Source organism: Centroberyx gerrardi, chromosome 2 (genome assembly GCF_048128805.1).
Source record: "Centroberyx gerrardi isolate f3 chromosome 2, fCenGer3.hap1.cur.20231027, whole genome shotgun sequence".
NCBI classification, from domain to species: domain Eukaryota; kingdom Metazoa; phylum Chordata; class Actinopteri; order Beryciformes; family Berycidae; genus Centroberyx; species Centroberyx gerrardi.
Window position 1 is genome coordinate 11,898,583 of NC_135998.1, and position 17,387 is coordinate 11,915,969.

General features: G+C 39.3%; 1 protein-coding gene across 3 annotated transcripts in view; it reads right to left on the reverse strand.

The window, feature by feature from the left end:
* sfswap (splicing factor SWAP) overlaps nucleotides 1-17,387 on the reverse strand; it is a 115,787-nt gene that overhangs the window by 85,174 nt on the left and 13,226 nt on the right. For all 3 annotated transcript variants that reach the window (XM_071914674.2, XM_071914677.2, XM_071914676.2), the window contains 6 exons: nucleotides 12,756-12,981; nucleotides 12,424-12,524; nucleotides 10,697-10,847; nucleotides 4,861-5,122; nucleotides 4,326-4,478; nucleotides 4,070-4,163 (listed from right to left, as the gene is read on the reverse strand). In XM_071914674.2, coding sequence (XP_071770775.1) covers nucleotides 4,070-4,163; nucleotides 4,326-4,478; nucleotides 4,861-5,122; nucleotides 10,697-10,847; nucleotides 12,424-12,524; nucleotides 12,756-12,981 — 987 coding nt within the window. The remainder of the gene's footprint in view (nucleotides 1-4,069; nucleotides 4,164-4,325; nucleotides 4,479-4,860; nucleotides 5,123-10,696; nucleotides 10,848-12,423; nucleotides 12,525-12,755; nucleotides 12,982-17,387) is intronic.

Below are 17,387 nucleotides of genomic sequence, written 5' to 3' on the forward strand. Positions count from 1 at the left end.
ATGAAGTTGGATAATTGGGCCAAGGCCAATTTCATAAAAATGAGTGAATTCAAGGTGTTGAATTACATACCATGCATAAACAGAATGAAAACTTCTCTGAGAGTTTACAATGGCCAAGCAATCTAGTCTCGAAGGGTATGTAGGTTCAAAGTAAAGGGGAAAACTGGTTGTTATAATCTTCTCCATGTGGTCATGCCTGAAGGCCATGAATCTCCTTTGAGGGATAAAGCATGTTTAAATCTGGTCCTAGTTAAAAGCGTACACACCATCACTGACAATCACTGATAACTCATGTAAATCAGAGTGTGTTAAACTTGTGGAAACATTGTAAAAAGATATGATGATGTATTTGGTGGGTTTAGCACATTGCCTCTTGTTAATTCAATTACTCTCACAGAAGATGCTAAGACAAAATTGGATCCTTCAAGTGGATTTTGGAAAGCGAGGTTGGATGAGGCAAGCTTCAAACTTTATACATTAACATGGCTTTTGCCTGATATTTTTTATCAGAGGCTATCATTTGATATAGGTTCAGCCCCTGAGACATTTCACAAGACCATGGAACATGTCATTGAAGGCCTAGAGGGGGGCAAGGTGTATGTTGATGATGTGATTGTCTGGGGGTCTACAGTCACTGAGCACAATCATAGCTTGGAAAAGGTCCTGGAAAGAGTTTGGCAGAATGGACTAAAACTGAATAGGTCCAAGTGTCAATCTTGTGTGGGGGAAATCCTCTACCTAAGGGATAAATTGGCCTCAAAAGGGGTGCAGCCAGAGGTCTCAAAGGTGGAGGCAATAAAACCAATGGAAACCCACACTGACAGAAAGTGAGTGCTGCGTACTCTGGGGAAGCTTGTGCCAAATTAGTCAGCCAGAACTGCTAATCGGAGGCAGCTCCGGATTGAAAAGAATGAGTTCACCCTAACCAAGGAGCATGGCAGTCCCAATAAAAACAGGATCTACAGCATGAAGCGTAAGCCTCGTCTTCACCTGCCATCCAATTTGTCCAACTGCCTAATTTGCGTCATTATATTGGTTGAAGATTTGGACATACATAGCAGCACAGACATTAACACTGGCACAGACAGAGACACTTATTAATTCACACACAGGCACACCTCTACTTAAATTGAGATCAAGTTTACAATTACATATTTATGAGGCCAAATCAATTTCAAGCAGCAAGTGAGACTCCTTGCTTTCATTTAACCAGATGACAAAGACCACTCATTCGAAATGAGGTGTTTTAAAAACAACCTTTCAAAAAATCAACAGCATATATTAGGCTATATCATCTCTAGAGCCTGTCCTTCAACACAGATCAACACAATTGCATTTGTAATGCTTCAGAGATGGCAAGCAATCATTTCTGTTGATAAACTAAACAAAGAAACTTAACCAAACTGTAGGTGACACTATTGTATTTTCTATTAGGCTGATATTTTGTCTGTGTAATTTTTCCCCTAGGAGCACATGTACTCCCCAACAGTGCAGCAAAGTGACATTTAGAAGCATGATTTCTGAAAATAATTGAAAATGTCCACCTCTGCTTTGAACATCAAGCTACACATGCTCCGTTTTAAATTTTCTGGGTATCATGTATTTATTTTGAGCGTTGGAAAATAGGAGTATGGCAGGTGCCTGCATAAGCACATCCCACTGCAAATGACCACAAACAATAATGTCATACGCAATTTAATTCTGGTACAGCACAACAAAGGAAGGAAAAACAAAAGGTTAAAGAATAGATGCAAATGTCTACTGTACTACTATAATAATGATTTAGATCGTACCTGCAAATAACATTTCTATTGACTCTGTAAAGTGTGAAAAAACAAGACTAAATCCAAGAAAAATTAGCACAGTGTGCACCAAAAGTATTGGCTGACACTGGGTTAATTCACATGAAGAAGCCACGGCAAAACACGTTGTGTGTCTGTAACTGTGTATTCTTTCACAGCTGTCTCATTATTTTGTGCCTGTATAATTGGGATTCCACATATATTTTCAGGTACCCAAGAAATATTTATATTTTTGCATTACTGGTGGCTCCTTTCCGTATTTTGGTTTGTTGCACTTAATATCCAAGGGCTACTCATTAAAACCTACTAGCAATAACCAATAACCAATGAGCTAAGTAGCATAGCTGGTTCTAATGTACACTAAGGCTAAACCAGTCAGCTCAACAGGTAGGAAGGAAGGGGTGGGTGGGTCAAGGGAGTCAAGAGACAGGCAGGAAAAGAGTGAGAGTGAGGGAGGTAAGGAAAGAGGAGAGGAGAGGAGGAGAGGAGGAGGGAAGGAGGAAAGCAGACAAGCAAGGTCAAAGACAAGGGAGTAATGGGAGGGAAAGATGATTGGATGGATGGAGGGAGGGCAGTCAATGACATTTCGTATGTCATTTCTAATTCCGCGGTGTGCCTTGTGTTTGTTTCTTGTGTTCTTATCTGATTGCTGTATTATCCAAAAAGAATTGTCTAATGGACTAATAAATCATCATCATCACACACCAAGCTCAGACAGCAGCCTTGAGAAACAACACAAGGCATCTCACTACATAAAGTAAAACCTTTAGTGAGCCTTTGTCAAAAGGGACTGGTTAAGGACATTATATATTCATTCATCATGAACATCTGTAGTGTTTTGTGTGTGTGAAATAATCAAACATGTTCACCTTTGTTGTTAACACCTAAGCAGCAATTGATTTTACGAGAGTGGATGCATTTTTACATTCACTAAAAATCATAGTTTGAGGTTAGTTTTGAGGTTATGGATTAGTGCTTATATTTCTTGATTTCTCTAATAACCTCTGGGCCTAATTTTACAATCAATACACAGTTTTCCTCTGGAGAGGCAATCAGCAGAAGAGCAAACCACATGTAAACACACAAGCAGAGGCACATGGGTCTTAGACATGAATGCAAGAGAGACACGTCTGACAAATTCTTCACACCCTCTTGAAGGTGTTACTCAAAGAAAATACAGGGAAATGATAGGCAACATTGACTGAAGAATAGAGATGTAACAAAAGTTTGTGCCACGAAATTTCGTAAAACAAAAATTTGACGATATGCATTGTAGAGTTGAAAAAATATTCACTATTTCCGCTGCAATCTAATATCTAAGAAATTATATTCAGAATGGTCTTTTCTCTTTTGTATTGTTTGAAAGCCAGAGAGCACAAGGCTAGCAAGTTTTAGCTTGGGTTATCACACTTCTGGTGAGCCCAGCTTAACTCACTACTGTGTAGACATAGTGGGCTACAAGATGGACTCAAGCAAAACTAAAACTGAAGATGCTCCATCTAGTTTTAAGTCTGCTGTGTGGCAGAATTTTGGGTTTCCAATTAAGGAGGAAAACAACAAGCAACAAGACAACTGACAAGACAAAGACTGTTTGCCAGTATTGTAAGAGACCTTTACCTGACAGGTAATACTAGCAACACGGAGCTCCATGTACAACAACAGCATAATGAAAAACTCCATTCGTTGATATGGTTAAATGCTGCATTTGAGTCTTAAATATGATTTTAGAGGTCTTAAACATGTAGCTGTTCTTCATTGCATTATTTTTCTGGTGGTAGATATATACTTCACTGTTTGGTTTGTTTTGGGGTTTTTTTTATGAAATCTTGCATTTTATTTTAACTGGCATGAAAAAGGTCTTAAAAAGTTTGAAATTTAACTTACAGAAGCCTGTGGTCACGCTGTTTTACAGGTTGCAGTTTTGTTTTCTTTTTCTTTTTCCTCAGTGATAAAACAGGATTTTTTTGTCATAATTGTCTTCATGCAGATTTTGCTCAAAATATTGTGATAATATTGAACTGTGAACCCAGTATTGTGTATTGAATCAAACACTTAGCTGAATATATTGCTACATCCCTACCAAAGAATGATCAAATCCTCTTGGGGTGTATAATCTGTCAAACAAAAACAGTACCAAACACATCCTGTGTCAAGGGGGAGGAGACAGGAATGAGAAGTGGCCAAGGAAGAGGGAGAGGGTCCCTCTCTCTCTCTCACAGACACACACACACACACACAAACACGCACACACATAAAGCTGATGTTACCTCTGGCAAGCTTATTCCTTCTTTCTGCATGAAGTAATTCTTCTTAAACTCGTAATAGGTGTTGTACTGGTTCCAGGACTGCAGAAAGTCAAACCTGCAGTGAACAGAGGCAAGCACACATATGAGATGAGAGGTGGACACCCATAAAAGATGAGCCAGAGGAGGATGAAGAGGTTCTACACTCTGTGAAAATAAATAGTTACTGAATAAGAATGCCTAAAAAAACAAAGACCTGATTTCTGGTCGGACTACTCACCGTGGGTCATTCTTGGCACGGACACTGGTCTCAAACTTGACACCGTTCCTTGCAACGTATTCGGCCAGTTTGTCTATGACTGGCTGGATGTCAGGAGGTGGAGGAATAATGGCAGACGGTGCTGGTGTGGGAACTGGAGCTTGGGCCTTTGAACTGTTTGTGTGGAGAATGACAGATGTTATATTGTAATGATGTGCTCTGTTCTCACCTGGGTCTAACATTTAAGACATTGATTCTCCATGCCTGGCACAATGAAACCAATTGGACTCCCCTGACTGAGCAAACACTACTCATTATGCCTCTAAGCTTGTTAAAGTGAATACAATTAGTATGCTGAGAATTTTTTAATTTGTGATTAATCCAGGGAAAACATCTCTACCAAAATTATCGAAAGAATTTTAAAAAGTACTTTATGGGCAATACAGCAGTAATAATCATAATAAAATAATACAAATGAAATTAAACTTTAAAAACCCAATTGGACAAACTCTTAAAAAGTAAATATTATAATAGAGGGGTGCCCCTTACTTCCTACCTGGTGTCTGGTGTAATGACAGGAGCAGCAGAGATGGTAACCTGAGCGGGGGCTGTGGGTGGTGCTGCCATGGTGATGGTGTCAGGAGGGGGAGGTGTGGTCCCCAAAGGAGGCAAAGCCCCAGATGAAGCCGGAGGAGCCATCACAGCTGAGGGAGTGTTGCTGTAGTAGGAGTTGGCATCTATCCCTGGAGGAGGCGGAGCTAAGCAGAAAGTTCCATCTGGAAGCATGTAGTACCCGTAGTACATTGCCGCCGCATTCGCTGTAAACAAATGAGGAAATCATTATGTGCATACTGGAAATACCTCTTGGGCCAAAGGCACATTCATGCTGATGTCTTAGTTGTGTTTGTGGAGGAACAAAAAATTCTGTTAATGTAGGTGGGATGTATGAATGAACATACAGCTCTGTTAATGTAATTAGGATGTATGGGTAAAACATGTCCAGGTCTGAATATACAGCTCTGCTATTGAATATAGGAATATACAGTTCTGTTACATATACTGTACATATATGTCAAAAGGAGAGAAAGGTTTCTAAAGAGAAGGTTTTTGATTTCTGTAGGCCAGGGAAGTGTAATAATCACGACTGAACATAAATCTATGATGAATTGGGGTGGAATTATGACACATTCAAGACAATAAAAAATCATTTATAAATTCAGCTCAGAGCCTTGTCATTACAATCTCACTTCTCATTTCAGACTCAATAAAGCACATCAACAGGTCAAGGAAAGGTCATTTTCCACTGGAAATGGAAACTGTCACACCAGGCTTGGTTAGTGAGCCTATAAATAACCCAACTGTCACATTTGTGCTCAATCACTGTGTTCAAATGACATTTTCAATGCAGGAAAAAATGGAAAGGCAGCTCAAAGTTAGTCTCCGTCAGAAAACCAAGTCAAATGTCCCTGTGAAAGCCTGGCTTCGGAATCTTAGAAGCCATAGTGTACAGGGCCGTGCTCAAAATCGTCCACTGGACCACAGCACAGCAATGTGGTTGTTGTGGGCTGAACTTAGAGCCAGGGGCTGTAGAGGTATTCATCATGTTAGGGTGGCAGTGGGCCTTTCGAAAAAAAACCTGCATTCTTTTATGTGCTATGCTGTCCCAGTGACTGTTGCTGTGACGCAATGCCAAAAAAATTGATGCTCACAATCAAGTTTTCACATTCTGCTTAACATGGCCATTGCATCATTAATTAATTAGTAGTGGTAAGAACAGAGCATACAGATCAATATGTGCTCTGTATGCACATGTGCATCTGCCAGATCTGTGGCTTTGCATATATGAGAGAGAGAGAGAGAGAGAGAGAGAGAGAGAGAGAGAGAGAGAGAGAGAGAGAGAGAGAGAGAGAGAGAGAGAGAGAGAGAGAGAGAGAGAGAGAGAGAGAGAGAGAGATGGGAGGGATGAAATAAAAGACAAAGACAGAGACAGGGAAAGGCAGGAAGGATGCAAAATAAATGGTCAGTGTCAAAGGGGAGACAGCGTGATATTAACACATTAGTCACTGCCTTGGTCGACTGTAATGACACATCCAATTTTCTCTAGTCAGAGAAATGGAAACCCACAGCAGGAGTTATAATTTACAAACTTGATATTTGTTCCTTGTTCCGCTCCTCTGGGTGCCAGTCCAGAGATTAGGAGTCAGGGACACATGCTAATCTTTTCCATTGTGCCCACAGTTGAAATGAAGACTCAGATGAGGAAATAAATGGGGAGGGAGAAACAGGAAAAGGGCAGAAGAAAAAGAAAAAGGAGAAAAATGGAAACAGGGAAAGAAAAATAGAGAAAGAGCGTAAACAGGGTCACGAGTCACAGTCATGCCCTTGTGTACCGTAAATGTACCGCTGAAATTGACTGGAGTGTTCTTGGAGTACGATTACGCAGAGGAGCTGGTGCTGTGAAAGTTGAGTTTACCTTCAACCTCTCTCCCCTAATCATCAAAAAGCACACAGTCTGTGGCTTAGCCAAGAAAGGTACTTACACATAACTGTGCAATGTATTTCTCTGACTCCAGCATCCAACAGAACTACAGTGGCTAAAAAGCTTTTTGTTTTTTGACACTGTAACTTAACAGCATCTTTTTACCATTTTCTCTACCTCTCTAAATGATAACCGATATTAACGGAATAAAAATAACTACATTTATAGTTTTTTTTCTCTCATTAAAGTCGCAAACTGCTGTAAAATGAAAGAAACAAAACAAATATTAGCAAACATTTGGCTATAATAAAGGGAAAACATGCATCGAATCTGATGTCAGTTCTTCAGCAGCTCTTCAGAATACCTATCATACCCTTTAGTGTCTGGGAAGGTGATTAAATATACCAAACCCAGGACAGCAATCCGACAGAGGAGGTAATGGAACAACTTCTTATCCAAGCCCTATCCTCATTTAAAGATAAGTGGGAAACCAAAAATGTTAACCAGCTTTCTCACTGAAACAAGGCAGGTAGAGCAACAGGGATGGCAAATTAACAGCCCACTTTTAATGAGTAACAATGTATACCAACAGCATTAAGCAGCTAGGTCATCTAGGACCAATTTAGCAACCGCTTCCCTTCTGCTACAAAGCCCAGGTCAGAGGACATCCTCCACAACTGTCTCAGGGATGAACAAATTGCAGTAATAGACAAGTAAACACTCACGGGTCAGAAGGGGCCAATGGCCATGGCTTTATTTAAGCAATTGTTTCAGTGGAGGTTGAACACATAAATGGACAAATTACTTTAGCAGAAGAATGCTGAATAACTTCCGAGTGGGGGTGGATGGGACTCATCATAAATGGATGTCTTGCATATGGACACTAGTCAGGCACTCTTTTGAATTAAATGGAAATACAATAGTTTTGCTTCATTCACTAAGTGTAAAAATGGCATCTTGGAAATAAATTCCCTGAAGGTGAAATGGGTATAAATGGTAAGTTTAGTTTCTCGAAGGACATTAATGGACCAGTTATATCTACACCCTGGAGTTGGGCGGTATCCCAATATTATCATATACAAGGGTATCTGAAAATATGTTATGACGATATTATGTTCAATACCGTCATAACATATTCATGCCGTTTTCCATTAAAATAGCACATTATGCTTGTGATTTATCAAGTCTTGTGTACAACAGGTCCGCTAGTAGTTGCAGATGTAGCACTAATTACACTGTTATCCCCTCAGGCAAGTCTTAACTAACTTTGAAGTCTTTCTCAGGGAAAAGTGAAGGAAAAAATATATAGCTAATGCCAAACAGAAATGCTACTGCACCTGTTCGAGAGCCAGCTGATTTGGGACTATGTTTTATACAAGTTTTGAATAAAAAACATTTAAACAAGGAATGTAAATACAATCAAATGCAGAGCATGTGTCCAGAGTCACACAAAAACACTTGTGCTGCCTCTGAATAAGTAAACAGGTATAAACAAGTATAACAGGGAATGTACTTTTCACACAGCTTAATCCAGACAAAGTCAACATGCTTGTCTTTCTGGACAGAAACCTGGAGATATAGTAGCCTATATTAGACTTTATAATTGTTTGAATAATAAGTAGGGATGCACCAGTTTCCAGGGCCAAGTCTGATTACTGATTTTTTAGCCAAGTGATCAGCCAATCACCGATCCAATCCAATTAAAAGGATGCATTGTACACAGACTTTCTACCCACAACAGCATATCATGTAAAAGTGCACAGCAAGCATAAATAGTAAAATTCCAATACAGCACTGTGTTTAACATTAACAGTATGAAAAGCTTTTCATTGCGGCAGCATAGGCTCTGCTTCCACTTGGACAGTTCCGCAAACATAACACAGATTTTCACTGTTATGCCGACGACACACAGTTATATCTGCCTGTAAAATCTAATCATTATTTTACTTTTGGAACAGGAAACGCATGGGTTTTACATTGTACTGTAATCATCACTTCGGTCTAGCCACTCTGAAAAACTGCCTCGCAGATATCAAGTACTGGATGTCGTATAATTTTCTACAACTAAATGAAACCAAATCATAAATACTCCTTTTCGGCCCTGCCAATGTACAGCCAGTAACGAGAAACTTGTAATGTTTTTAATTTTTGATGCGTATTTGAGCTTTGATGAGCAGCTTGAGAGTGGTGTTGTACTCGTTTTTTAACCTTTAGTGATCTGGGGAATGTAATCCATGTCATTATCTCTTCTCGCTTAGATTTCTGCAGCTCTCCTACCTCAGTCAAAAGTCTCTCCAGCTTGTACAAAACGCAGCAAATAACCGGAATAAAATAACCTTTAATAGATGAACAGTGTGACAAGTTATGCCAAACCTTTTGAAAATCTATGATCAATACCATGGACAGTATCACATTTAGGCGATAGAAATGTATTTATTTACATAGTATTTCAAATAGTCTACTTGAACGTTCTTGGCATCTTATTCAAGGTTACTGTAGGGTAGGAAGCAATGCCTCAGGAACAGGTACCAGCAGACAGATCAATAGGCTGGAAGGGAATGACATTGAGCCTGATAAGATTGGAATCATTGAGGGGCCAGGAACTGATCTTATTGATAAAGACTTTCAAATTTATGATGAAGCAAACAAGTTGCCATGCTAACAGTCTAAGCTAAATCCTTGCTCATATCCTTGCTCATATCTATACAAGCCTCATTGCTCAGTGGTGTAGGATCCCACTGAGTTGTCTATCTCGCAGGAGTCTTTGATTCACATCAGCTAGGGTTTTACATGGCTACTTACTTGGAACTTGTGTCAAGGAGAGAAATCAAAGTCTAATTCTTCGTTAAAAAAAAAACAATTGGAGGCAGCCTGTAGCACTGGGTCTTATGAGGGCCAAGTACCGCTCTATCGTCTAGCTCAGAGCAGACTTTTTGAAATTGTGCTAATTAAGATACATCAGGTAACTCAGCTCAGGCGCTCTCTGTGAAGCGTGGTGACAATTTCTCAGTTTTTGGATGGAGAAAAAACAGAAGGGAGACCGAGTTAACACTTGAGAAATACTACCCAAAACATCTATCATGGTTAAATGCCCAGCAATCAATATTATTGTAAACACCTTCATCATCCAAACTATGAGATAAGAGTTCAACAGCATACTTGTGTGTATCCCTAAAAATGAAATGCGAATGAGGTGAATAATATCTAAGCAAAAAAACTGCCATGTACGGGCAGCTATGCTATACACCAGGGAAGCGGTTTTACTGTGAGCATGCCAGAAAGTTCGAAATAGCAAGTAATGTCACGAATACATCTTTACTGGTGTCGACAACCAGGTTTAGATTCTGTCCACCAGCATTCAGCTTGGAATAAACAGCAATGCTCCTCTCAATGAGGACTGTGGAAGATCCAGTTTGTTGGGGTATCCAACTCAACAGCCCAGAATGTGGATCAAATTTAAGTATAAGATGAAGTAGAAATGCCGCTTCTAAAGCTGTGAAAAGTGTATAAGCTAAGTACTCAATATCCTTTTGCTGGAAGGTTTTGAAAATCCCTTTGCAACAAGTCCAGACCATGACCAGTATTAAGTAGTGGGGATCTCTATTTCCTGTTTAATCCTGTCCTGTGGTCAACACTAGTCTTAGAAAATAGGCCGTTTAAACACCTGTAATGCAGGGCTGCTTTTTTTTTTAAACAAAGCAGCTCGGTGCTCAGTGGTAGACAAACAAGAGCTAGCCTCCTTGTCTGAGAGGAAATGAGAAGGAAATGAAAAAGAAAATAGAGAACAAAATGAAGTGGACCAGAGCTAAAGTGAGTTGAACTGGGCCCCATCAAAGCCAATATAAATATCCATGAGGTATTGGATATCAGAGCTGCCTCGTCTTTGTTCTCAAAAATGAAAAACTGTACTCACGGTCAGCAGTGTACTGTGCTGGTGTGCTGGATGCAGCTGGGTCTGCCACTTCCTCTGGTTTGGTTGCCATTGCAGCAGTACCATTTCTTTCCTGTTTAGCTTTTCGTACAAGTGCTGCCAGTGGATGGTCCGGGTCCATGACTCGCAGAGGCTACAACAAAACAAGGCCAGTTTGTTGAGGACTTATTATCACGCCTTTCTATGATTTTTTTTTAATAGAGGAATTGCTGAGACAAATACTTAAGACTACACCAGATGCTGATTAAAAGAGATGGCAACTTTTTACAGTCATTAACTCTGGTATATTACACAACATTCTTGTGTATTCTGAACTCACCAAATAAGCATAAGTTGTCAAAACTATAAAGCTGTACAAAACTCAACAAACTGTCAAAGCCCTATGATGAAGGTACTACTTCTTTGATTATTAGGGATGCACCGATATGAAAATTGATTGCCAATACCAATTACCAACGGCTTATAAAAACATTGGCTGATACCAATAGGTGGCCGTTTATGCCTGTTTCTCAATTTGAGTTTCACCTGTGTGACAACAATATTCGAATAAACACAACTCAATATGAATCAGTAATTTTTAAACCATCAGCTGAAGACTGTGCAAATTTTTACTATTATTACTATTATTGGCCGATAATATGCCAGTTTATTAAAGTGCTTTTGACTGCTCATTTAGAGCAAACCACTCAGAATGACTTTTTATTTTGTAAGTTCTTTAATTATAATACAATTTACAATGCATTATAATTAAATTAGGAAATTAAAAAACGCCCAATGTTAGATTATGTTTACCTAGAACAAATAAGTTCAAAAAGTATATTTTTATGTCACTTGTTAGATAGTTGACAGTACAGAAAGACAGCAAAAATGGGGTGGAGGTTGGGAGTGTTGTTACACACAACAAACATTTAAAGCACTTGCCATGAAATCAGACCCAATGTTAGTATGTCTTTGAATGCAATGCAATAGCTTAGCAGTAATCTGGAAGTAATTATTTTCAGATCTATAGACACAATTAGTGAGTCATTAAACCCCATAAAAGACGCAATATGAGTCCTTAATAAAAAAAAAAATAGTATGGTTGATTTGAAGAGGAAAAGCCTCTATGGATGGTAGATAATTGTTACACAGCTTGGTACAAAAAGGAGCTGATTATATTTCTGTACAAAGGCTCCATTCTCACTGCACTGTTGAAGACAAATGAATACGTGGAAGTAGTAACAGAATATTGTAACAGCATGGAGATGGGGTAATAGAATGTAGTTGTTATAGAATCTAGTAATATGATCAAGAAACAATAATAGTGTAGTAGAAACAGGATGGGAATGTCACTTGTTCCATTTCACAGGGCAGGCCGGGGTAGCCAAGGGTTAGAGATGCCGGCTTGTCACCAGTTAATAATAATAACTTTATTTATACAGCACATTTGAATCCCCAGACCAGATTTGGAAAATCTGGATGGAGAAAGTGAATAAGCGACACCCTCCCTTCTCTCAACAACTACTGTCAAGGTGTCCTTGAACAAGGCACTTAATGCCCAAACTGCTCCAGCTGAACTCTCTGACCCACTATGAAGAAGTCTATAATGAATAGGATATACGGAAGGCATTTTCAGTTCGTGCTCTGCAGATGAGCAGCCTTGTTTAAAGTAATAACTGTGTGGGAGAGGTAAAGTTCCACTGAGAGTGGCCCATATCCCACTACATTACCTTCATCAGCTCCTCCAGGCGAGAGCTCTTTTTAGGGGCAAACAGGCTGGGATGGAGGTAGCTGCCATCCCCATCCTCATCTGAATCATCAGAATTGGAATCTGCAAAGAAATTGCAAACAAGGAAGGAAAGAAGAAATGAACAATACACGTATGAACAAATGTTTAACATTACAATTAATAATGCAAAATGTAAATGAATTATATTCCTCTGTTCTGTACGATTACTCATGTATTATAGATCTGAAATTTATGCATTAGTTATATGAAACTTCCAGTGTCCATGTATGCATGTAGCAGCTATGGATTCACTGACTGCTCTCTATAACTCACCCTGCGACTGCTCTTGCTTGCTAGTAGAGGCTGGGTGGTATCGACCTTCCTTCATGGCCCGCAGGATGTGTTTGTAGTAAGGGTTCAGGTAATGGTCAAAACGAAGAAAGTCAAACTGGGAGTTGCCGGCCTGCTTAGCTTTCAACACGATCTCAAACTGAGCCCCCTGCTGACTAACAAAGTTGGCTGTCCTCTCAATGATGGCATGGGTCTTGGTGGTTGCCGGCTGGAAAAAAGACAAGGAATGAGAACAAAGACGTTTTAAGCGGAGCGGATATCAATTACTGACTATGTTATCCTTGAAACACTGATTTCATGATTAGTTTCTTCGTTTCTGAAAAAAGACAAAGTGCTTAGTTTGTGAAAAAGTATTATTTTTTGGAAATTTTTCCATGTAGAAAACAAACTTTAAAGCTCAAGCCAAAACACACACAAAAAAAAAAAAAACATCAGTGGAATAGAGTGTGTAAGCCCGACTGCTGCACAGAATACTATGCTACAAAGCAGTTTACAAATGATAGATTCTTCATACTAAGGACACAAGCTATTTTGTTTCTGAAGCACTCTCATGCCAAGCACTCTCATGTTCAATGTGATGACATTAACTCAACTGAAAATATACACAGATGGAAATCAGTGGAACAAGAAATGGTCCATTATTCATTCATTATTGTTTCCCCTGTGTGCTTTCAATGATGAATCATTGTCATTACCTAGAGAGTACAGAGAAGAGCCGCAATCTCCAAAATAACACACATTTCTCATCAAGATGAAAACCATGAATAATAGATAATAACCTTTCTAGAGGCTGGCGCTGAACTGGGGGTGTCCAACACTAACAGAATATTATTGTGTTCTAACCCACCAAGGACTTCCTGGGATGCAAGGAGCCTCTACACAGTGATAAAGAATCCAGCCATTAGGAAAAAAAGGAGGATGTGCTGCTTTCTTATGGAGTTATGATATACAAAAAGAGCACAACCTCCCCGACACCTATAGCTGGGCAAAAGCTTTGCTGCACCAAAGACCCCAAGCAATACTTAACTAATGGGCAATATTCATAAAGCATGTCAGCCCCCTGAAAGGCTACATTGAATAAAAGGCTTTCCAGCAGCGGAGAGGTGAAAAGAGCACTGTGCTTTGAGGCTCAAAAACAAGCCTTTGTTTGTATTCAATATTAATAATCACAAGACATTATCCCCTCTGGTAAAAAAAAAAAGAGGTTGTCATCGAATACTTCACCTTTAATCCCACTTACACTAAAAATACATTGAGAGGAAAAGACAGCACTATGGGAATAGTGAACAGGACAGGACCCTCAGATTTTGCACTACAGTTTAAAGGCCAGAAGAGACATTTGAGTAAGGTGCAGCGTTCATTAAGTATGAAAGCCTTCTGGATGAAGTCATTTACTACTCTTGTCCCTGCCAGAAAGCAACAACTAGCAGTTTTAACTCTCTATTCAATCAACAGAAATATATATTTTTTTAAAAAGACTAACAGCCCGGCAACGTTGCATTTTGTGGAAGCGTACCTGCCGTGAATCGAACTCTCGTCTCACGATTGAGAGTCTGCAATCTAACTCCCTGCGATACACTTTCACCCACGTGACCAAAAGTGGTGAACAGAGTGACCGACCGACAGTGAGATCCATATATAGTAGAATATACCGTATATAATTTCCCTTTAAAACACAAAATGTGTTGTCCTAGTTTTTAGAACTAGCCTATTTGTTGGTTATGATCAAGTGTCCCAAGAAAAATGCTGGAACACTTCAAATTGCATAATGCATAAACATGAGACCAAAACTGGAACCCTTTTGACACCCAAATTAAAATAACCTTCACTTTTCCCATCATTTGTTGACACGGCTTCCATGCTCTCTACCCCCTAATGGCAGAACCAGACAGAAAGCAGCAAGGCCACCTGGCACCGCTGCAGAATTCCTTCCAGAATCCACCGCTTGTGGGCATATCGCATGCGTCTCCGCTTGATTTTTGATGGGATCGCATTAAGCAGGCTATAAAACGAAGGGCCTAATTTTTATTATTCTCTGCCATGGCTCAACTGAGGAAAATCATTGCTGTTGCTGCAGCCATTTATCTAAGGAGATACCGCCGTGTTCACGCAGCGATCATCAGCTTCTCCTCAATGATGAGAATGTGGAACAAGGAATTAATATTTGGCAATGGGGAGAACTTACACTAATTGGTTACCAGGGTTAAAGTTCACTGATTTCAACTTTTCCCACTGCACCGCCCGCTTGCTCGCTAGCGGTTTGCCACTTCTCATTAAAAATGAATGGAGGGCAGTGCGGCTGCCTAGTAGGGGTGTAACGGTACACGTATTCGTACCGGACCGTTTCGGTAGAGGACTTTAGGTACGGTGCAGATGTGTACCGAATGCAATCTTAGTAGGCTTGTTTTGCGTGCGGAACATACTTCAAATCCGAGTTCCCACACGAACATATTAAGTGGCGGACCGGAAGTTTGTTTAGTCTCCGCCTCGCACTTTGAGCGCACTACACAGACAGCACGCTTAGCTTAGCCTAGCCTAGCCTCTGGCTAGCTAACGTCATGGCCAATGCAAACGATAAGCCAGAGCTAGAAGACCCTCCCTTAACGTTAAGGTCTCCTTTGTTCAGTAGTGATCGGGTATGTTTCTGGCAACACGTCAAAACTTGATAACTCATTTGAAACGGCATGTGAATATCACTGCTGCAAGGAAAAAAACGAGCGTAGTGCAAACGCTGCTCCCTTCGTCATTTAAACAGCCTTTCGCTGGTAATTCAGATCGGGCCAAAGCAATAACAAATGCTGCACTTTAGTCAATGTGGAAAAGTTCATTTCCTAAAAAAAGAAAAGATTATTATAGTTATTTATATTTTTTATTATATTTTATATATTTCTTATTATATTTTATATTTTGTTTAATTAGAATATTTTATTTATTGGAGAACTTATTAGTAGTAGTTTGCAGCAGTATTCTATTTTTTATTCTATTTTATTTTTATATATTTTATTTTTTATTGTATACATTTTTATTTATTTCATTTAAAATTTTATAAAAAAAAAATATAAATTGTTGATGTTTACAAAAGTTCATAATAAACGACAAGCAATTTTATGTTTAGCATTTTTTCCCCTTACTGTACTGAAAATGAACCGAACCGTGACTTCAAAACCGAGGTACATACCGAACCGTGATTTTTGTGTGACCGTTACTGCCCCTTGCGGTGCAGCTTTACAGTGAAGGTGACATCTGAGCAAACTGGTGACTTGATTTGAACTAACAAACACACAGAGACAAATCCATAGTCTTATGGTGTCTGAGCAGGAGACTGTCAACTATATCCACATGGTCCACCATACAGACCAAGTGTTTATTCAGAGACAAGGGAACAAAGCCTTTATGGATCAAACTATTAAATGTTAGTCTAGTTAGTTTAATGATCTTAAACAATTCTCTTTGGCTCTATCTGGCTATTCTTTCAAAATCCAGAGAGCAGAGATTAATATTATATTCACATCATGTAGCCATGTTTTGTTGTATATGTATGCATGAGGGTATTTTGACTGTTTCCATAGCCAGTGCAGTATACAGTATGTATGAACAGAAACCATAGAGAGATAAAAGCCTGTATTTCATCTCATGAATAAGAAGCTGGCAGATGAAAGAGGATGGCAGGGTCAGAGAGGGTATCAGTTCTGGACTGGCCTGGTTCTGAGGGAAGATTATCTGATGCAACTATACCAGATAGAACAAACTAACAGCAGGCTGGGAGTGCTGGCCTAAATAGCCAATGGAAGGTTTAATGCATTTTCATTATTTTTTTTCAATCTAGCAAGAGGAAATCATTGCAACTCGAAAAACCTAAAAAAAACAACTACTTGTGATATAATGTTTGCTTACATATACCATCTATTCACAAATTATTAAAAAACATTAATGTTCTTCTCTCAAAACATGAAATGCAGGTTCCACGTTTTCAAAGACAGCCACTGCAGTTGCAAAGCTATGTGGCTAACACGAGGCAAGCAAGCATCACTCGATATGACGTGAATTTGGCTTCTGATGAACACATCTTGTGCCGTAGGAAGAATAACTCGCCTCCTTACACAAGTTTATTCCAGTTCCATTATTCAGTTTGCATTATGACAATTTCACCTCTTCCGTATGTATACATTTATGTCTTCTCTCTGCAGTCTGCAGAGGGGGGAACAAGTGGCGAGTGGTCTTTACAACAGTGATGTAATGGGACTCAAGGGGTCGCCAAAGTAATTCAGTTTCAAATTCTACTGGCAGCAGCTGTAAATTAAAGGAACACACACACTGGACTGCACTGAAGGAATACATGTACCGAACATAATGACGTGGAAAATTAGGCAGGGTTTGAAAAGAAAAAAATATATAATTTGGTGCTGTGAAACGTGATTTAGAATAGTTTTCGATGAGATTTTGCTATGTTCTATTTTAGTTGCTACACAATTTTGTATGAAACGTCTCATTAGAATTTGTAATTGCATACTTATGTGGATGTGATCCAGGAATGCTGCGATTTTATACTATTTCATATTAGATTTACTTCTCCAAATGAAACTGCATAGCAATTTATCAAGAATGGAGCAAGTG